This window comes from Mesoplodon bidens, assembly GCF_964165515.1.
Source record: "Mesoplodon bidens genome assembly, chromosome: 10".
In the NCBI taxonomy this organism is placed as follows: domain Eukaryota; kingdom Metazoa; phylum Chordata; class Mammalia; order Artiodactyla; family Ziphiidae; genus Mesoplodon; species Mesoplodon bidens.
This window is the reverse complement of record NC_138172.1, coordinates 39,408,299-39,431,127: the sequence shown is the minus strand read 5'-3', so window position 1 is coordinate 39,431,127 and position 22,829 is coordinate 39,408,299. Positions and strand designations below refer to the sequence as shown.

General features: G+C 42.0%; 1 protein-coding gene across 2 annotated transcripts in view; it reads right to left on the bottom strand.

The window, feature by feature from the left end:
- Positions 1-22,829, bottom strand: part of QRICH1 (glutamine rich 1) — a 55,905-nt gene that overhangs the window by 4,968 nt on the left and 28,108 nt on the right. For both annotated transcript variants that reach the window (XM_081245789.1, XM_081245790.1), the window contains exons 3-6: positions 12,487-13,524; positions 6,115-6,292; positions 5,350-5,504; positions 3,587-3,701 (exon numbers count right to left, since the gene is read on the bottom strand). In XM_081245789.1, coding sequence (XP_081101915.1) covers positions 3,587-3,701; positions 5,350-5,504; positions 6,115-6,292; positions 12,487-13,524 — 1,486 coding nt within the window. The remainder of the gene's footprint in view (positions 1-3,586; positions 3,702-5,349; positions 5,505-6,114; positions 6,293-12,486; positions 13,525-22,829) is intronic.

Sequence of the window (22,829 nt, the reverse complement as noted above, 5' to 3'; positions counted from 1 at the left end):
AGATAACAAGTGCAATGAATTGAATCATATTAAATATATTTAAATTAATTAGCTCACAATGATTCTTTAAACAAACAAAAAAACCCCAGCTGGAGGAAGCTGGTGAACCAACTCATTACTGTGAAAACTACTAAACAAAGAAGAAGAAACAAGCCCTTATCCTGTCTCTTCTATACAATCTATATTGCTAGGAATTCAAAGAGTTGATGAGGGAAAGTTTCTTTTTGTATTTTTGTATTTCAGCTAATAATGAAGTAATAACATTAGAATACCACTGCTTGCAACTCCTCATGAATTAATGGATCCAGACATTATGGGCACCTGATGGAAGTAAGTAACCCATCTATGATGTAACCTTGCCAAAAAGAAAACACACAAAAAAAACAAAACTTGATTAATCAAGTCTTTATATGCAACTACCAATTAACTGTAAATACAGGGGACAGAAGAATACGTTAAATTACAGCATGGAGATATAATAGCAAAAATTAGACTTTTTAAAAGGCTAGTTTCTTCCATAAATAAATTGCAAGAAAAATAATCAAGGGGGAAATTAAAGATTAAAGCTAAACATTAAAAGGTATATAACACCAATTTCAACGTGCAGACCTTATCTGCAACTTGACTCAAACAAATAAAATTCTGATATTTATGGGACAATTAGAAATCCCAACAAAGGGTAGAATTTGATGACATTATGGACTTATCTTGTTTTAAAAAAAGTATAATAATGGCATTGTGGAATGTCAATAACATTAAAATATTTATGGATAAAGTGTCTGGGATTTACTTCAAAATAACACGGTGCAGGGAACAGGCAGTGTATATATGGAACAAGATTTGCCACGGGTACATGGGAGTATCATTAATTTATTGTTTATTTTGTATGTGCTTGAAATTTCCATAATAAAAAGTTTTAAAAAGCAAACTTTATATAGCTACACTTGGTTTGAAATTTTGCAAATCATGTACAGTGATTCACTTACTCAGGTGTCTGTTCTAATGACATTCCCTCAGAGAGGCCTCCCTCCTAATGTACCTGTAATACTTTCCATTCTCTGTGCTTTGTTCTTCAAAGCACTTAATTATCATAAATTAATGTGATTATTTATACAGTCTCCCCCGTTGGACTGTAAGCTTCATTTTGTTCACTACTGAATTATGTACACCTGGAACTGCCTGGCACATAGTAGGCACTCAAAAAATATTTGTTTAAACAATATTTTTTTAAAAGGTTAAGCATGTAACTATGACGACAAATGTTAACTAGATTAAATCACTTTGCAATATATATATATACTGTTATCAAATCATTGTTGTACACCTGAAACTAATATAATGTTATATGTCAATTATATCTCAATTTTAAAAAAAGATTAAGAAAAAGTTAAACAACATACATTAAATCCAGAGCCAGGATTAAAACTCAGATATTCGTGTGGACATAAGGTTTTCAACTCATTTGGGTAAATACAAAGAAGCATGACTGCTGGATCCTAAGGTAAGAGAATGCTTGGGAATTCAGCCATTCTAATAGGTATACAGTGGTACATCACTGTATGTATGTATGTATGTATTTATGCATGTTGTGCCACGTGGCTTGCATAATCTCAGTTCCCCGACCAGGCACTGAACCCGAGGCACGGGCAGTGAAAGCACCAAATCCTAATCAGTAGGCCACCAGGGAACTCCCATCACTGTTGTTTTAATTTGCCATTTCCTGATGATATATGATAAATATCTTTTCATATACTTATCTGTCAGCTTCTTGGGTGAGGCATCTGTTCAGATCCTTGATCCATTTTTTAATTGGGTTCTTTGTTTTGTTATTGTTGACTGTTAAGGGTTTTTTATATATTTTGGATCCCAGTCCTTTATCAGATATGTGTTTTGCAAAGATTTCCTCCCAGTCTGTGGCTTGTCTTTTCATTCTCTTAACAATGTCTTTCACAGAGAATAAGTTTTTGTTTGTTTGTTTTTTAAATTTTAATAAAGTCCAACTTACCAATTTTTTCGTTTCATAGATTGTGCTTTTTGTGTTGTATCTAAAAAGTTACCAACAAACCTGAGGTCACCTAGATTTTCTCCTATTTTATCTTCTAGGAGTTTTATAGCTTTACATTTAGGTCTATGATTCATTTTTTTAAAAAATATGTGCATGTCCAGTTGTTCCAGCAGCATTAGTTGAAAAGACTATCCTGGGAATCCCTGGCGGTCCAGTGGTTAGGACTTGGCGCTTTTCACTGCATGGCCCAGGTTCAATCCGTGGTCAGGGAACTAAGATCCCGCAAGCCACATGGCGAGGCCAAAAAAAATAAAAGAAAACAAAACAAAAGACCATCCTTTCTCCATTTAACTGCCTTTGCCCCCGGTCAAAGATAAATTGGTTATACTCGTGTGGTTCTACTTCTGGACTCTCTATTCTGTTCCACAGATCTGTCTATTCTTTCACCAAAGACCTGCACACAATGTTTACAGCGGCTTTATTCATAATTACCGAAACGTGGAAACAACCAAAATGTCCTTTAATAGGTGAATGGATAAACAAACTGTGGCACATTCATAAAACGGAATATTATTCAGCAAAAAAAAGAAATGAGCTATCAAGCCATGAAAAGACATGCAGGAACATTAAATGAAGTTACTGAAAGAAATTAACACTAAATTATTCTAACTATATGACATTCTGGAAAAGGCAAGATTATGGAGACAGTAAAAAAGATCAGAGATTGCCAGAGAGTCAGGGGAACGGAGGGAGGGATGAATAAGTGGAACATGGCGGATTTTAGAGCAGTGCAACTTCTGTTTGATACTGAATTGTAGATACGTGTCATTATCCATTTGTCAAAACCCACAGAATATACAACCCAAGGAGTGAAGTCTAATGTAAACTTCAGACTTCAGTTAATAATAATGTACCAAACATTGGCTCATCGATTTTAACAAACACACTACACTAATACAAGATACTAATAATAGGGGAAACGCTGTGTGAGGGAGTATATGGGATTCTCTGTATCTCCTGCTCAGTTTTCCTGTAAACCTAAAACTGCTCTTAAAAATAGTTTATTTAAAAAAAAAAAAAAAAAAAACACCTCAAACATTCTACTGCGAAACTCATGTTCTTTCTAACACAACATGCTGCCCAGGTTATCCATGGGTAAAGCAAAAATTATGTTCTATATATGTAGAACGTATGTTTAAATATAAGGGGAAAAAAACTCAATATGTAATATAATTAACCTACAGATGAAATAGTTCATAATTCTTAATTTTTGCAAGGATTCTAATTTGAATCAATAAATTTTAATAGGGAAAAAAAATAGAGTAACTACCTCACACTCTGCATGCCCGTGTCCTTGCCACACTGGGACCAGCCAGATTCTCTGTCTGGTGAGCCGTGCCCCTTCCACATCAGGCCAAGCAGCACAGAGACTGATGTTTGGTGCCTGAGATTTATAGCCTCCTTACCCACATGCTATATCACAGCTAGCCACACAAGTAGCTCATCTTTCCCCCCTGCCCCCCAGCTGATCTTTTTAAAACCCAGGTGCTAAAGACATCCAAGAATGAGGAAGATTCTTACCAAGTGGAGTGACTCGGGGCTGAACGTCCTTCAGAACTTCATGCAGCCACTCCGTGAATCGAACATAATAAAGATCGGAGAAAATGTCATCAACCCGTCCATTTTCAAAAAGATACTAAAAGAAAAATAATCAATAAAAGATGTTGGTAGTCTCTTGGGCAAGTTGTTGTGGGGAAGCAAACATTTTTCTACCAGTACCCTCACCTCTCCCTACCCATTCCTCCCCCATTAACAAACCAACACACCAAGTCAAAACTGTCCAGCAGGGACTTCCCTGGTGGTCCAGTGGTTAAGAATCTGTCTTCCGGGCTTCCCTGGTGGCGCAGTAGTTGAGAATCTGCCTGCCAATGCAGGGGACATGGGTTCGAGCCCTGGTCTGGGAAGATCCCACATGCTGCAGAGCAACTAGGCCCGTGAGCCACAACTGCTGAGCCTGCGCGTCTGGAGCCTGTGCTCCGCAACAAGAGAGGGCGCGATAGTGAGAGGCCCACACACTGCGATGAAGAGTGGCTCCCGCTTGCCACAACCAGAGAAAGCCCTCGCACAGAAACGAATACCCAATATAGCAAAAATAAATAAATAAATAAATAAATAAGAAAAAAAAAGAATCTGTCTTCCAACACAGGGGACTTGGGTTCGATCCCTGGTTGAGGAACTAAGATCCCACATGCTGCGGGGCTACTGAGCCCATGCACCACAACTAGAGAGAAGCCCACACACTGCAACGAAAATCCTACGTGCCGCAACAAAGAGCCAACGCAGCCACATAAATAAATTTAAAAAAAAAACTGTCCAGTGTGTGGCACTTTCACAGTATACTTCAGCATGTGAACTGACTCTCACAACACTCTTAAGAGTTGGGTCAATGGGGCAGATTTTGGGAATGCTATTTCACCCAAGCAAGGCATTGTCTTGTGGTAGCAAAAATCATGATGTGGGCTCCAGGGCCAGCCTCTTATTAGCTATGGTGTAAGTTTAGTAACTCACGCGAGTCTTTTAACTTTGGGGGCTCAGTTTCCTTGTTTGTAAATGGAGATGACTGTGCCTGCCTTCCACGAGTGAGAGAGCATGGAATGAGACAAAGCATGTAGAGCAATTCACCCAGTGCTCTGGGTGACTGGTTAAGAAAGAGGAACAAAGTGGCAGATGGGCTTTTCTCAGGCCTAAGCAACAGGGTGAGTCCTAGTTAGCAAGTATTCTTCCATCATACTGTGGGCTTCTCCACAATAGCATTCAAACACTAAGAAATCCACCTCTGCTCTCCTAAACTGCCAGTCCTAAAATGAATTTCTCTGTTAATCTTCATCTTAGATGTCCTGAAAACCTAACTACAGTTGTATATTCTAGCTAGACACTTCCAAATAATTATTTCGCATTAATGCAGGAAACAATGAGAAGACAAGCTACATGTCAGCACGAGACTTTGTTCTGGATAAACTGCTTTTCTGCAAACTACATGTTTACTTTAATGAAAAGTGTTATATAAATGTTCCATGATAAAAAAAGGCTCTAAGGTAATATATCAAATATTTTAATAGATGTTTCTCTAGATAGTGGGATTATGATGATGTTTATTTTATTTTTTAAAGTGAATATGTAGATCTTTTCCAATTTTAAAAAAACATACATTTAAAAATTCACTATATAGTTGAAAGAATGTCTTTATTGTAACCACTTGCTTGTCATTTTACTCATTTGACTACCCAGCAAACACCCAATGGGAACACAACTCAAACATGTTCCTGTGAAGTTCTGTTTCCTACCTTTTGAATACACAGGAAAATATAGTACAGCACATCTGGGTCATAGGGTTCACCTTCTCCATTTCGAGCTTCCCGTGTCATTAGACAGAGCCCATAATTCAACTCGGCCACAGCAGAAGAGATGAGATCTTCCTGGAATCGCAGCAATTGACGCCCTGCAACACAAGCCCCAGAGGTGAGTGAGGGTCCTGGCAACAGCCGTCTCTTTACTGGTTGTTCATATCCCTGGAAGGAGGTTTCAGAGCAGACACCACCCATGAAGGTGCTGGGATGAAAATGGTCACTTGTATCTACGATCAGAACTAGCCTACAAAGACAATTATCCTGTTTGCCCTATTACACAAAGGGTTTCCTTACCACAATCCTTCCTACCTCACGTATCCCCCCAGTTATTAGGACCAAGACATGAAAGCAAAAACACAAAATCCACCCTCTGTAATATGAGGAAGTATGTAAGGATAATGCTAAGGAAGAGGGCCCCTGAGTGCACTCACTAATCCATATCTCCTCCCAGAAGTCTCTCTGTCCCAGAAATCCATGTGTACAGAAATGCCTGATCTTGGGCAAACCCCACAAATTCTGCTCATTTATAGTAGGTCCAGCCTGTTTGTTGCTTGTCTTGAATTCAGCATACTATTTCAGATGGTGCTCCCTAGTGCCCAGAGAGCCAAGGGACACCACTTTCCTGCCATTCTGTCCTCCTGCTGCTTAAGTACCACTGCATTTTTGACAGAGTCCAACCCCCTTTCCCTCCCAAACACTTACTCCCAATGGGCGCCAGTCTGTTCTGAGCATCCTTCTCTAGCTCAGCGTTCTTGGTCTGTGCCCAGTTTTTCCATACTTCAAGCCCTTCTTCTGGCTTCAGAGAATTTGGAAGCAGAAGTTCTGGGGAAGGCTGTGGCTGTGACTGTGGTTCAACTTCAGCAACTTGGACAGTTTGAGCCTATGAGAGAGAAACCATCAAAATGTGTCAAAAGGCCTTTTGGCAAAACTGCTAGAAAAATGTTATTATAGTAAAAAACAAAAACAAAAAACAAATGTACCATACTAATGTTAGATGTTAATAACTGCAGAAATTGGGTGTGGGGTTTATGGAAATCCTGCAGTTTTTCTGTAAGTCTAAAACTGTTCTAAAAATTTTTTTAAAAACTCAAAAAAATGTTACTTATAGTTCTTTTAATTAAAAAACCTCTCTTCTCCTTGCTGTCCTACTTTCAAGAACCTCTGGAGTTCTATTCTTTACTCCAGAGACAGCAAAGACTAGTGCAAAGCTCCTTAGTCTTGGCTGTACTTTTGAATCTCTGATTTTGCGGTACGCGGTCCTCTCACTGTTGTGGCCTCTCCCGTTGTGGAGCACAGGCTCTGGACGCGCAGGCTCAGCGGCCATGGCTCACGGGCCCAACCGCTCCGCGGCATGCAGGATCTTCCCGGACCGGGGTTTTTCCCGGACCGGGGCACAAACCCGTGTCCCCTGCATCGGCAGGCAGACTCTCAACCACTGCGCCACCAGGGAAGCCCTGAATCTCTGATTTAAAAACACCAATACCTCAGCTCCACCCCAGAATCTCTTTTTAAAGAGGTATCAGTCTTTTTAAAACCTTCCCATGTAAAAAGGCAATTCTAACGTTTAGTCACTGCTCAGAACTACTGGCACAAAGCACTGCTCATCAAACTACAATGTGCAAATAAACCCCTTGGGGATTTTATTAAAATGCAGATTCTGATTAGAAAGATCTCAGGTGGGACCTGAGAGTCCGCATTTCTAACAAGCTCCCAAATAAGGGAGCTGGTCTGCAGACTATACTTTGAGCCCCAAGTGTCCAAACTGTTAAACTTGGTTGCACCTTAAAATCATCTGGCTGATTTTAAAAAACACCCATGCCTGGGCCTTATCCACAGAGATTCTGATTTAATTGGTCGAGGCAGAAGCCTGCCAGCAGTATTTTTAAAAGCTCTCCAGGTGATTCTAATGTCCAGTCATGGTTGAGAATCATCCTTCATGTTCCTTCTCAATAATACTGCTTTGGCTTATAAGAACATTTTCTAGAGACAGGAGGAACTGTTTTATCTCCCTGCCTCCAAAGGAAGAGTAGTCCCATCCTCAATGGTCTGACAGCCAAACCATGCAGCCAAAGGGGCAGAGAATGTCCATGACCTTCAATCACAATCCCCATCAGGCAGGATAGACACCAACACAGATACAAAGCACAGGCTCTTGGGTCTCACACAACTATCTACATTGTGAACAAATTCCCTTGAGCAATTTTCCATGCCAGGGCCTACTAAAGGGCTGAAGAATGCCAAATCATTCAAATTGAAGGCAAAATAATTTATTCATGACACAAATTTGCTTATCAATAAATAAAAATAAAAACTACCCTACTAGCTTTGATATAAGATACATGATCAAACAAGGAAATAAAGAAATACCAGTGCTAGGCCCTTAAATGTCTGTCAACCCTGGAGCTCCCCTCTAGACACACTTCTCAGTTCAACTACCATTCTCCTTGGTGAGTCTCAACCACCTTCCCAGTTTAGATCTCCATGTCTGTGGAAATGACTGCTAACTCTGTGACTCTAAGCTAGACGGTCCCTTAATATACCCAGTGGGTACTGTACATCTCCAGCTGAACATCTGAAAGCCACCTCACATTAACATCTATGGAGAGAATTCATCACTTTGCCCATCCAGAAGGATTCTCCTGAGTTCCCTCTCTTACCTTGTTCAATGGCAACACCATCTACCCAAGCTAGAAATCTAGTAGGAGTCTGTCTGGGTAAGTAGGTGGGGGCCAGAGGATGTGGGGCAGTGCTTCTCTGTTTTATTAGCCAGAGTCCCTTCACTGTGTGCCTCCACCCACTACATGTAACTCTCCTAATCATCCTGACAACGAAAATTCTTCTACCCACATTCAAATGTCTATCAGTGGGTAGGGGAAGTAAAAGTCTCATCCAGGTTGAAAACTACTGATTCAAGTAAGGCCTTCTACACTTGGTGCAGAGTTTTTCCTATTTGTAATGGAGACCTTAAAAGAGTTTTAAGTTGGGAAGTGACATAATCTTACATTTTAAGGAAATTATTCTTGAGCTGTAGAAAATGGATTAAAGAGCAAAAGTGGAAGTAGGTGCTGGTGGCCAAGACCAGGATGGTGGCAGTGAAATGATTTAAGAGATTCTGAGAAGTTTGGTGGTAGAATCAATGTGGCTTGTTGATGAATTGACTGTGAGGAGTACGGTAAAGCAGACTCAAGAATCTCAAGGATGACTCCTGGGTTTCTGGCTTAAACAAATGGGTGGATGATGGTATCACTTTTTGAGATGGGATAGTTTTTGATAGTAGTAGAGGGGATGCTAATGAAGCACTGAGATATGTTTAACAAATGCAAGTAAATAAATAAGTAGGTTGCTGAATGTATGGGAAAGGTCCTAAGGGGAAAGGTACAGTCTAGGGATAAAGATCTGTGTGTCAATGCAGTACATGGTTTAAGACATGGGCTCTAGAGCCAGCCTGTCCAAGGTTGAATGCCAACTCTGCCACTTACTAAAAGGTGGCTTTGGCCTCGTTGTTTAATCTCTCTGTGCCTCAGTTTCTTCATTTATAAAATGGAGATAGTAGTACACACCTCTTAAGGTTGGTGTGAGAATTAAATGAGTTAATATATGCAACACTAAGGACAGTGCTTGGCAGATAGTGTCAGTGATTATCACCTTCTGCAGCAGACATCTAGAGGATTCTGAAAATCATGACAATGGAGAGAAATCCCTTAGGGAGAAAAGAGGGTTAGTACAGAGCTTTGAGAAACAACATGTATGGCTCAGACAGAAGAGAAGGAGGCTTCAGCAAAGTCTCCTGAGAAGGAAAAATAACCAGTGGGGCAGGAGGAAGACCAGGAGTGCATAATAACATGGAAATCCAAAGGAGAGTTTCAAGAAGGCAGGCATGGTCTGTTGTGCTGTGTGTTGCTATAAGTGAGATAAAAACAGACACGTCTGTTGGATCTGGCCACAGGGAGGTAGGTCACTGATGACCTTGACAAGAGCAGACCCAGTCATGAGTTGAAGGGAAAATTGGTTAGCAAGTAGAATCAACCTGTGCAGATAATCCTTTTGAGAACTCTGGGAATAAAGTAAAGTGGAGAAATAGGGGAACAGATGGAGGTGGGTGTGAGGTCAAGGGAGGGAGGTTTAGCCACAGATCTGGTTTTAAAGACAGGATATAAAAGAGCTTTCAAAAAGGGTATGCCAGGTGAAGGAACACATCAGCTCTCCTTAGGGTTCAACTCACATCACAGCACAATTATCTTCCCATGGGCTACGAGGACTCCAAGGGCAGACTGTCTTATTCACCTCTGTTTCCCAGCACCTAGAACAGAGCCTGATAAGGAAGGCAGAGGGATATTTGTGGTGTAAATGGACAAACTCATCTTTCCTGCATGATGGGTATTCTTCCCAATTTTTCTTTTTCTGGTAATAACCCTTGACATATGTCCCTATAAGACTTTGCCAAAGGAGACACAGCCTCTGAAAAACATGAAGAACACTAAAATGAACTTACTAAAATGAACTCTAGAAAAGATTTTCCCGCTGAAGGGCCCAGATGTGCAAATTACAAGCAGAGCCCAATGAGCAACAAGAGTCCTGAACTGCAAATTGGAACATCAGGCCCAGGAGAGCAGAGGAGAGGCTTGATGTGCTCCATCCCTGTGAGCAAAAGCTCAGCACAGAGCACCATTACAAGTCTCCTGTCTGGTCTCTCCTACATGCAATCAGTTCTACACACCAGTAATTGATTCTTCTTATTACCACGACTCTTAGGATTCTGGAAAATTTTCCTACCACAGATCATATCAACTCTTCACTTCGGGAAGATAGCCCTTTTGCCCCCTGTACTAACTCCTCTCCCATGGTTCTCCTCCTCTCATGTTAACCTAGGCCATATCACTTGTGTCCACCCCCGGCTCTTATTCATCCTGCTCCATCCTTCTGTCAATCTAAGCTATAAACTAGAGATCAAATGCCATTTTTTCCACAAAGATGCCTCTACTGACATTTAACCTAGACTGATTTCTGAATTCCCAGCCTGACTTTGTGTGTGTAGCACACGTTGTCACACTTGATTATGTTGCTTTATACTTTACAGAAACAAATCATATGTTCTCACTTCCACTAGACTATAAGCTACCCGAAGCAATGACACTGTCTTGTTCTACTTCTAGACCTGACAGCTGGATATTGAATAGGTCCTTAACAAAGTCACTTAAGATTAACATACTGTTGCCTCTATGAAACCACTCGGCCAGCTTTTGCTTACCCAATCATTTACGTCTTGAGTTTCTGAGTGTGGTCCCTGGTCTAACAGTGCTTTGTTTGTGCCAGCTCCCTCACGTGCATTCCCAGAGCTCCTGTGCTGAGGCACACTACCTTCATCAGTCCCATCCACTCTAAATGTCTGCTAAACAAGGGACCAGAAACTTTACTAACAGTCTTAAAAGGTGGATCTGTGATAGCCTTAAGAAGATTAACAATTAGAAAAAAGAGCCAAGCAATTTTAAAGTTAAAATTTCAACAGTTCTGGGCTTTCCTGGTGGCACAGTGGTTGAGAATCCACCTGCCAATGCAGGGGACACGGGTTCGATCCCTGGTCCGGGAAGATTCCCACATGCCGTGGAGCAACTAAGCCTGTGTGCCACAACTACTGGGCCTGTGCTCTAGAGCCCACGAGCCACAACTACTGAGCCCACGTGCCACAAATACTGAAGCCTGTGCGCCTAGAGCCAGTGCTTCGCAACAAGAGAAGCCACCACAATGAGTAGCCCCCGCTCACTGCAACTAGAGAAAGCCCGTGCACAGCAATGAAGACCCAACACAGACAAAAAATAAATTTTTAAAAAGTGCCTCTTTAAAAAAAAATTTTCAACAGTTTTATTTTTGCAACTTTTCTACAAATCTAAAATCATTTCAAAATAAAAAGTTAAAAAATTTAGCTCAGGGCTTCCCTGGTGGCGCAGTGGCTGGGAGTCTGCCTGCCAAAGTAGGGGACACGGGTTCTAGCCCTCGTCCGGGAGGATGCCACATGCCATGGAGCGGCTGAGCCGTGTGCCACAACTACTGAGTCTGCGCTCTAGAGCCCATGAGCCACAACTGCTGAGGCCTGCACGCCTAGAGCCCGTGCTCTGCAACAGGAGAAGCCACCACAGTGAGGCATACGCACCGCAATGAAGAGTAGTAGCCCCTGCTCGCCACAACTAGAGAAAGCCGGCGTGCAGCAATGAAGACCCAACGCAGCCAAAAATAAAATAAATTTATTAAAAAAAAAAAAAAACTTAGCTCAGCATAGCTGCCATGACAGAAAACTCAATTAACCATGGCTTGTCTTAACTATTTTTTAAGGAACATAAAAACACAGTTGGAAAGTCCCACTGCATAGGGGGCTTATTCAAGACTCTCAAGATGATCACTATTTTTTTTTTTTTTTTTTGGGCCATGTTACATGCCTTGAGGGAATCTTAATTCCCCGACCAGGGATCGAATCCATGCCCCCCTGCAGTGGCAGTGTGGAGTCCTAACCACTGGATCGCCAGGGAATTCCCCAAAGGTGATCACTTTTAACAGGCCCACTGGAAGGTATTTTAGATCTCATAATTCACCTATACTGTGTCCAGTGTAGTCCATCTTTAGATGACAACTAAAGGAGGAACAATTTAACACCCTCTCAACTGTGATGAGTTTAGAGCTTGTGTGCTAAACTACAGGGGTTCCACTATATCTGTTCATTTGTGATGCAGAAAGCAGCTTCTGGGACAGAGATAACACTTGGGGTGACCCATTAGTCTCTACCTAGAAGTTTACCCTTCTTAAAGAGATCACAAAAAAGCACTCCAGGCATCTACCCCCAGAGCAGTTACTGGTCATTTCATTTACCTCCCGTTAACAGGCTAGAACTCCTGCCTGTTCCACAGCTTCACTTGCCATTCCTGTCCCATCTCCCCAACTCTAATTAAAATACTAAATACTGTATTACTACAAGACCAACATCATTCCTGTAAACAAGCCAGAGGTGCCAGAGGTTACCAGGCAAGTTCTGTGTTGCACTGGGCCCTGAGGGAGCAGGCTGCCCTACAGATAAGTCTCACTTACTGAACAAGTAACCTGGAGCTGCTGCTGCTGCTGTTGCTGTGGTGGCGGTGGCGTCTGTTCCTGGGGGGTTTGTTGTTGTGGCTGCTGCTGAGGGTCCCATATATGGACAGTCTGAGCTGTATTCTGGTATGTGCCTGCGACGGCCTGCACAGCCACTGGAATGTGGATGTTGCCATTCATGAACTGTGCTGGAAAGAGAGAGTTTGCAAGGGTCTGCACTACCTCTTCATGGGAGTTTTTCACTACAGACGTGGTGCCCACCATCTTCTCCTTGTCATCCTCCAGCTTTACAGCTGCCAGGGCTGTGGGTGAGCCACTGACGTGAACTGCGTTGTAGGCTTCCTGGGGAATGGCAATGTGAGTAATGCTCTGCTGCTGAGGGTCCCCCCGGGGCTGGGCAGAGTAAACAGGTATGGTCCAAGTTTCTCCTGTAGGGCTAGTAATGGTCCCAGTGGCACTGTACAGGTGGGCACTGTCTACTGTTAGTAAGTCGGGCCTCAAAGACACATAACTCTGCTGCTGGCCCTGTGGAATGGCCAGCACGGTGGCCACCGGCTGCCCTGAGATGGCGTAGGACACAGTGATGGGCATGTCCACTTTGCGCTTCTTCACCGGCTGGAGGACACTGGCCGTGCCAACCCGCCGCTCCCCTTCCCGAGGTGAGCCCTGCTGGGACGGTGGTGGGGAAAGGGCACCCACAGTCTGGATTTGGATCTGCTGACCCCCAGCAAGAGACTGGCCAGCCACCAGCTGAGCCTGGATCTGTTGATGTGGGATGTGCTCCTCTGGGATCTCTGCAGCCTGGATCTGCTGGGCCGCCTGCATGTGCTGCACCTGGATCTGGGCCGCCTGCAGCTGCGAAGGGCTGGGGCTCTGCAGAGATGGGGTCTGGATGGAGGGGGCTGTCGGCTGTGCTGCTTGGCCTTGGATCTGCACCTGGACATGGATGGGCTGCTCAGCAGGCTGGTGAACGGTGAGCTGCGGGGAGAGCTGCTGAGCCGAGACCTGCTGCGGAGACTGCTGTACCTGCACCTGTACCTGCAGCGACAAGATTCACCAGTGAGTGAATAGGGCAACATCGAGAATCCAGCCCCGAAGGGAAGAAGAGATCTCAGACGGGAACCCTGGGTAATGTGAAGAGGAGGGGCCGCCATACCCAAGGCTTCTGAGGAGGCCATAATCTCCAAAACCATAGGCAAAATTCTCCAGCCTCACACTCTGAATGTGTTGCATTCAGAGCAACACATATCCACCTGAGAGCAAGCAAGACTATCAAGTGGGAAATATCAAAACTTTTGCTCATTTCTTGACTTCCTTTTTAAAAGTAACCCCTTTTGTTTTTGCATACTGACATGGTAGTACAAGTATACAATTTATAAATATATATTAGGTGTATGTTCAAAAAATAGTTTATCCATGTGGTTAGTAATAAAAAGTGTGGAGATCTTGTTCTAAAAGGTCAGAAGGCATTCAATTCCCAACTCAGGATCAAAACTACCCCCACCACAGACAAGTAGTAAAAAAAACACAGTAGAGACAAAACGTTTGAAATCTCTTTTGGAGATATCTCCAACTTTGCTGCTAAAATATGGGCACTGTTGAATGATTCTTTAGAGTGCTTATTTAGGATAGCATTGTTTTAATAGAGAAGCCACAGATTCCTGATAATTTAATCTAAGGTTACTATATCCTGAACCATGCATTTCTGATAATAATGCAGCTCATGTCTTATTGCTGCTACTTCAGCATACAAAACAGCATGAAAAGATGCTATGTATAGTATGTAATTTTAAAAAAAGAGAAGATTTTTCCATCAGACACACATACCTAAATTACTCTGAACTCAGACTTCCCTGGTGGTCCAGTGGGTAAGAATCCACGCTCCCAATACAGGAGGCCTGGGTTCAATCCCTGGTTGGGGAACTAGATCTCATATGCATGTCGCAACTGAGTTTGCATGCCACAACTAAGAAGCCCACATGTCGCAACTAGAAGTCCGCATGCCACAACTAAAAACACGCCACAACGAAGATGCCATGTGCAGCAACTAAGACCCAGTGTGGCCTACATAAATAAATTTTTAAAAAAAATTACTCTGAACTCATGTAGAATGAGGAAGGTATAAAATAAGAAGGTAGATCAGTGATTATATATATCACAAAAGATAACCAAAGATGGTGCTGGGACAACTGGCTATCTATGTAAAAAGAATGAAGTTGGACCTCATCCTCACATCATACACAAAAAATGGGAGAGGATCTGAACAGACACTTCTCCCAAGAAGATAAGCAAATGGCCGGTAAGCACATGAAAAGTTGCTCAACATCATTAGCCGTCAGGGAAATGCAAATCAAAAGCAAAATGAGATATGATTTAAACCCAGGAGGATGACTATAATAAAAAAAAAGATAATAGGGACTTCCCTGGAAGTCCAGTGGTTAAGACTCCGTGCTTCGAATGCAGGGGCATGGGTTCCATCCTTGGTCGGAGAACCAAGACCCCACATGTCGTGTGGCAGAGCCAAAACATACAGTTAAAAAATATTTTTTTTTAAATAATAAAAGATAACAGGGACTTCCCTGGTGGCACAGTGGTTAACAATCCGCCTGCCAATGCAGAGGACGCGGGTTCGAGCCCTGGGCCAGGAAGATCCCACATGCCACGGAGCAACTAAGCCCATGTGCCACAACTGCTGAGCCTGCGCTCTACAGCCTGTGAGCCACAGCGACAGAAGCCCACACAACTACAGCCTGAGCTATGCTCTGCAACAAGAGAAGCCACCCCAATGAGAAACCTGAGCACCACAACAAAGAGTTAGCCCCCACTCGCTGCAACTAGAGAAAGCCCGCGCACAGCAACGAAGACCCAACACAACCAAAAATAAATAAATTTTTTTAAAAAAGATAACAAATGTTGGCAAGGATGTGAAAAAATTGGAATTCTCATACACTGCTGGTGGGAATGTAAAATGGTGTAGCTGCTTTGGAAAAAAGTCTGCAGGGACTTCCCTGGTGGTCCAGTGGTTAAGAATCTGCCTGCCAATGCAGGGGACACAGGTTCGAGCCCTGGTCTGGGAAGATCCCACATGACGTGGAGCAACTAAGCCCATGTACCACAACTACTGAGCCCGCGAGCCACAACCAGAGAACAGCCACACGCAGCAACAAAAACCCAATTCAGCCAAAAATAAAAATAAATTTATAAAATACTTTAAAAAACAAACAAAAGCCTGGCAGATCATCAAAAGGTTAAACATATGAAAACCACACCATATGACCCAGCAGTTTCACTCCTAGTTATATACTCAAGAGAAATAGAAACTATACTCACATAAAAACTTGGACATGAGGGACTTCCCTGATGGTCCAGTGGTTAAGAATCTGCCTTCCAATGCAGGGGACTTGGGTTCGATCCCTGGTCAGGGAACTAAGACCCCACATGTGGCGAGGCAACCGAGCCCATGAGCTCGAGATCCCACGTGCTGCAACTACTGAGCCCAGGTGCCACAACGATGAGCCCGCACACCGCAACAAAAGATACCATATGCGTAACTAAGACCCGACATGGCCAAATAAAGAAATTAATAGATAAATATTAAAAAAAAGAACGTGGACATGAATGTTCATAACAGCATTATTTAAAATAACCAAAAAGTGGAAACAACCCAAATATCCATCAACTGATGGATAAATAAAATGTAGTACTTCCATACAACAGAATGTTGTTTAGTAAGAAAAACATAAAATTTTGATAAAATGCTACAACACAGATGAACCCTGAAAACATTATGCTAAATGAAGTCAGTCACAAAAGACTACATATTGTATGATTCCATTAATATGAATGTCCAAAATAGGCAAATCTATAGAAATAGAAAGTAGATTAATGGTTGTCCAGGAGACAGGGACTGGGGGAAGTATGAAGTAACTGCTAATGGCTACAGGGTTTCTTTCTGGAGGTGATGAGAATGTTCTAAAATTGATGTGGTAATGGTTGCACAACTCTGTGAATAGACTAAAAACTACTAAGTGGTACGCTTTACATGGAAATGCGTGAATTATTTGATATGAGAATTGTATCTCATTAAAGCCACTACTGATTTAAAAAAAAAAAAAAAAAGCAAGGAGGAGGCTGTGTAAAGACCATAGGCCTTGGGACCTCCCTGGTGGTCCAGTGGCTAAAACTCCATGCTCCCAATGCAGGGGGTCTGGGCTCATTCCCTGGTCAGGGAACTAGATACCACATGCCACGACGAAGAGTTCGCATGCCGCAACTAAAGAGCCTGCATGCCACAACTAAAAGATTCCATGTGCTGCAATGAAGATCCCACATGGTGCAATGAAGATCCCGTGTGCCGCAACTAAGACTCAGCACAGTCAAATAAACAAATAAATAAATATTTTTTAAAAAAATAGCATAGGCCTTAAGAACAGACTTTAAGTGAACAGACTTGAAGTCATGATGTACTTTCCTGGCTGTGAGTCCTCTAAGTTTCAGTTTCCTGAGGTACAATAAAAAGGGTGAGAATGCCTACCTCCTTACAGAGTTGTCATGAGCATAAAATAATATTTACTGACACATAGTAGATGTTCAAAAAGTAGGTTTTCTTCCTCATAAGCAATATTTCTTTACACCAGTGAGTCTCAAAATGTAGTTTCCAGGCCATCATCATCATCACACTGGCAATTATCAGAAATACAAACTTTCAGGTCCCAGCTCAGAACTATTATACCAGAAACTCTAGGGAATGGGCCCAGCAATTTGTATCTTAACAAGTCTTCCAGGTGACTGATACATGCTCAAGTTTGAGAATCAGCGCTTTATACCAAGGACTAAAGGAAACGATGATGCCAAATACTACAAAAAAGCAGTTTTCGGGCTTCCCTGGTGGCGCAGTGGTTGAGAGTCCGCCTGTCGATGCAGGGGACACGGGTTCGTGCCCCGGTCTGGGAAGATCCCACATGCCGCAGAGTGGCTAGGCCCGTGAGCCATGGCGCTGAGCCTGCGCGTCCGGAGCCTGTGCTCCGCAAGGGGAGAGGCCACAACAGTGAGAGGCCCGCCTACCGCCAAAAAAAAAAAGAAGCAGTTTTCAAGCCCTTTGGTTTCAGCACCCTTTCAAAAAATGACTGAGGACCAACCCCAAAGAGCTTTTGTTTACACAAGCACAGATAACAATTCTTACCGTATTAGAAAATTAAACTAGGAAACTTAGAAAAATATTAATTCATTAAAAATCACCACATAGAGCAGAAGCAAGAAGAACTACAATTCTGCAGCCTGTGGAAGGAAAACCACATTCACAGAAAGACAGACAAAATGAAAAGACAGAGGACTTTGTACCAGACGAAGGAACAAGATAAAACCCCACAAAAACAACTAAATGAAGTGGAGATGGAAACCTTCCAGAGAAAGAATTCAGAATAATGATAGTGAAGTGAACATGATCCAGGACCTTGAAAAAAGAATGGAGGCAAAGATCGAGAAGATAGAAGAAATGTTCAACAAAGACCTAGAAGAATTAAAGAACAAACAAACAGAGATGAACAATAACTGAAATGAAAAATACACTAAAAGGAATCAATAGCAAAATAACTGAGGCAGAACAACAGATAAGTGACCTGGAAGACAGAATGGTGGAATCCACTGCCAAAGAACAGAATAAAGAAAAAAGAATGAAAAGAAATGAAGACAGCCTAAGAGACCTTTGGGACAACATTAAACACAATAACATTCACATTATAGGGGTCCCAGAAGGAGAGGAGAGAGAGAAAGGACCTGAGAAAATATTTGAAGAGATTATAGTCGAAAACTTCCCTAACACAGGAAAGGAAATATCCACCCAAGTCTAGGAAGTGCAGAGAGTCTCAGGCAGGATAAACCCAAAGAGAAACACGCCAGGATACACAGTAATCAAATTGGTAAAAATTAAAGACAGGGCTTCCCTGGTGGCGCAGTGGTTGAGAGTCCGCCTGCCGATGCAGGGGACGCGGGTTCGTGCCCCGGTCCGGGAAGATCCCACATGCCGCGGAGCGGCTGGGCCCGTGAGCCATGGCCGCTGAGCCTGCGCGTCCGGAGCCTGTGCTCCGCAATGGGAGAGGCCACAACAGTGAGAGGCCCGCATACAGCAAAAAAAAAAAAAAAAAAAAAAAAAAAAAAAAATTAAAGACAAAGAAAAATTATTGAAAGCAACAAGGCAACAACGGCAAATAACACACAAGGGAACTTCCAAAAGGTTAACAGCTGATTTCTCAGCAGAAACTCTGTAAGCCAGAAGGGAGTGGCATGACATATTTAAGGTGATGAAAGAGAAGAACCTACAACCAAGATTACTCTACCCGGCAAGGATCTCATTCAGATTTGATGGAGAAATCAAAAGCTTTACAGACAAGCAAAAGCTAAGAGAATTCAGCACCATCAAACCAGCTCTACAGCAAATGCTAAAGGAACTTCTCTAAGCGGGAAACACAAGAGAATAAAAGGACCTACAAAAACAAACCCAAAACAATTAAGAAAATGGTAATAGGAACATACATATTGATAATTACCTTAGATGTGAATGGATTAAATGCTCCAACCAAAAGACACAGGCTCGTTGAATGGATGCAAAAACAAGACCCATATATATGCTGTCTACAAAAGACCCACTTCAGACCTAGGGACACATACAGACTGAAAGCGAGGGGATGGAAAAAGATATTCCATGCAAATGGAAATCAAAAGAAAGCTGCAGTAGCAATACTCATATCAGATAAAATAGACTTTAAAATAAAGAACGTTACAAGAGACAAGGAAGGATACTACATAATGATCAAGGGATCAATCCAAGAAGACATAACAATTATAAATATATATGCACTCAACATAGGAGCACCTCAATACATAAGGCAACTGCTAACAGCTATAAAAGAGGAAATCGACAGTAACACAATAATAGTGGGGGACTTTAACACCTCACACCAATGGACAGATCATCCAGACAGAAAATTAATAAGGAAACATAAGCTTTAAATGACACAACAGACCAGATAGATTTAATTGATATTTACAGGACATTCCATCCAAAAACCACAGATTACACCTTCTTCTCAAGGGCACATGGAACATTCTCCAGGATAGATCACATCTTGCATCAAAAATCAAGCCTTGGGGGGCTTCCCTGGTGGCGCAGTGGTTGAGAGTCCGCCTGCCGATGCAGGGGACGCAGGTTCGTGCCCCGGTCTGGGAGGATCCCACATGCCGCGGAGCGGCTGGGCCCGTGAGCCATGGCCGCTGGGCCTGTGCGTCCGGAGCCTGTGCTCTGCAATGGGAGAGGCCACGGCAGTGAGAGGCCCGCGTACCACAAAAAAAAAAAAAAAAAAAAAAAAAAAAAAAAATCAAGCCTTGGTAAATTTAAGAAAATTGAAATCATATCAAGCATCTTTTCTGACCACAATGCTATGAGATTAGAAATCCATTACAGGGGAAAAAATGTAAAAAACACAAACACATGGAGGCTAAAGAATACATTACTACTAATAAAAAAAAAAGAAAAAGAATACATTACTAAATAACCAAGAGATCACTGAGGAAATCAAAAAATACCTAGAGACAAATGACAGTGAAAACATGATGATCCAAAATCTATGGGATGCAGCAAAAGCAGGTCTAAGAGGGAAGTTTATAGCAATACAAGCCCACCTCAAGAAACAAGAAAAATCTCAAATAAACAATCTAACCTTTCACCTAAAGGAACTAGAGAAAGAAGAAAAAACAAAACCCAAAGTTAGTAGAAGGAAAGAAATCATAGAGATCAGAGCAGAAATAAGTGAAATAGAAACAAAGAAAACAATAGCAAAGATCAATAAAACCAAAAGCTGGTTCTTTGAGAAGATAAAGAAAATTGATAAACCTTTAGCCAGACTCATCAAGAAAAAGAGGGAGAGGACTCAAATCAATAAAATTAGAAATGAAAAACAAGTTACAACGGACACGGCAGAAATACAAAGCATCATAAGAGACTACTATAAGCAACTCTATGTCAATAAAATGGACAACCTGGGAAAAATGGACAAATTCTTAGAAAGGTATAACCTTCCAAGACTGAAGCAGGAAGAAATAGAAAATATGAACAGACCAGTCACAAGTAATGAAATTGAAACTGTGATTAAAAATCTTCCAACAAACAAAAGTCCAGGACTAGATGGCTTCACCGGTGAATCCCATCAAACATTTATAGAAGAGCTAACACTCATCCTTCTCAAACTCTTCCAAAAAATTGCAGAGGGGCTTCCCTGGTGGCACAGTGGTTGAGAGTCCACCTGCCGATGCAAGGGACATGGGTCCGTGCCCCGGTCCAGGAAGATCCCACATGCCGCGGAGCGGCTGGGCCCGTGAGCCATGGCTGCTGAGCCTGCACATCCGGAGCCTGTGCTCTGCAACGGGAGAGGCCACAACAGTGAGAGGCCTGCATATCGCAAAAAAAAAAAAAAAAAAAAAAAAATTGCAGAGGAAGGAACACTCCCAAACTCATTCCATGAGGCCACCACCACCCCTGATATGAAAACCAGACAAAGATACTACATAAAAAGAAAATTAGAGACCAATATCACTGATGAATATAGATGCAAAAATCCTCAACAAAATACTAGCAAACAGAATCCAACAACACATTAAAAGGATCATACACCATAATCAAGTGGGGTTTATCCCAGGGATGCAAGGATTCTTCAATATATGCAAATCAATCAATGTGATACACCATATTAACAAATTAAAGAATAAAAACCATATGATCATCTCAATAGATGCAGAAAAAGCTTCTGACAAAATTCAACACCCATTTATGACAAACACTCTCCAGAAAGTGAGCACAGAGGGAACCTACCTCAACATCATAAAGGCCATATACGACAAACCCACAGCAAACATCATTCTCAATGGTGAAAAACTGAAAGCATTTCCTCTAAGATCAGGAACAAGACAAGGATGTCCACTCTCACCACTATTATTCAACACAGTTTTGGAAGTCCCAGCCACAGCAATCAGAGAAGAAAAAGAAATAAAAGGAATACAAATGGGAAAAGAAGTAAAACTGTCTCTGTTTGCAGATGACATGATGCTATACAAAGAGAATCCTAAAGATGCCCCCAGAAAGCTACTAGAGCTAATCAATGAATTTGGTAAAGCTGCAGGATACAAAATTAATGCACAAAAATCTCTTGCATTCCTATACACTAACAACGAAAGATCAGGAAGAGAAATTAAGGAAACAATCCCATTCACCACTGCAACAAAAAGAATAAAATATCTAGGAAAAAACCTACCTAAGGAGGTAAAAGACCTGTATTCAGAAAACTATAAGACACTGATGAAAGAAATCAAAGATGAGGCTTCCCCGGTGGTGCAGTGGTTAAGAATCCACCTGCCAATGCAGGGGATGTGGGCTCGAGCCCTGGTCCAGGAAGACACCACATGCCACAGAGCAACTAAGCCCATGCACTACAACTACTGAGCCAGCGCTCTGGAGCCTGTGAGCCACAACTACTGAAGCCCGTGCGACTAGAGCCCATGCTCTGCAACAAAGAAAAGCCACCACAATAAGAAGCTAGCGCACCGCATCAGAGTAGCCCCCACTTGCTGCAATGAGAGAGAAAGCCTGTGCTCAGCAACGAAGACCCAACGCAACCAAAAATTTAAAAAAAAAAAAAGAAATCAAAGATGACACAAACAGATGGAGAGATATACCATGTTCTTCGACTGGAAGAATCAATATTGTGAAAGTGACTATACTACCCAAAGCAATCTGCAGATTCAATGCAATCCCTATCAAATTACCAGTGGCATTTTTTACAAAACTAGAACAAAAAATCTTAAAATTTGTATGGAGACACAAAAGACCCCAAATAGCCAAAGCAGTCTTGAGGGGAAAAAAACAGAGCTGGAGGAATCAGACTCCCTGACTTCAGACTATACTACAAGGCTACAGTAATCAAGACAATATGGTACTGGCACAAAAACAGAAATATAGATCAATGGAACAGGACAGAAAGCCCAGAGATAAACTCACAGATCTATGGTCAACTTATCTATGACAAAGGAGGCAAGGATATACAATGGAGAAAAGACAGTCTCTTCAATAAGTGGTGCTGGGAAAACTGGACAGCTACATGTAAAAGAATGAAATTAGAACACTCCCTAACACCATGCACAAAAATAAACTCAAAATGGATTAGAGACCTAAATGTAAGACTGGATACTATAAAACTCTTAGAGGAAAACATAGGAAGAACACTCTTTGACATAAACCACAGCAAGATCTTTTTTGATCCACCTCCTAGAGTAATGGAAATAAAAACAAAAATAAA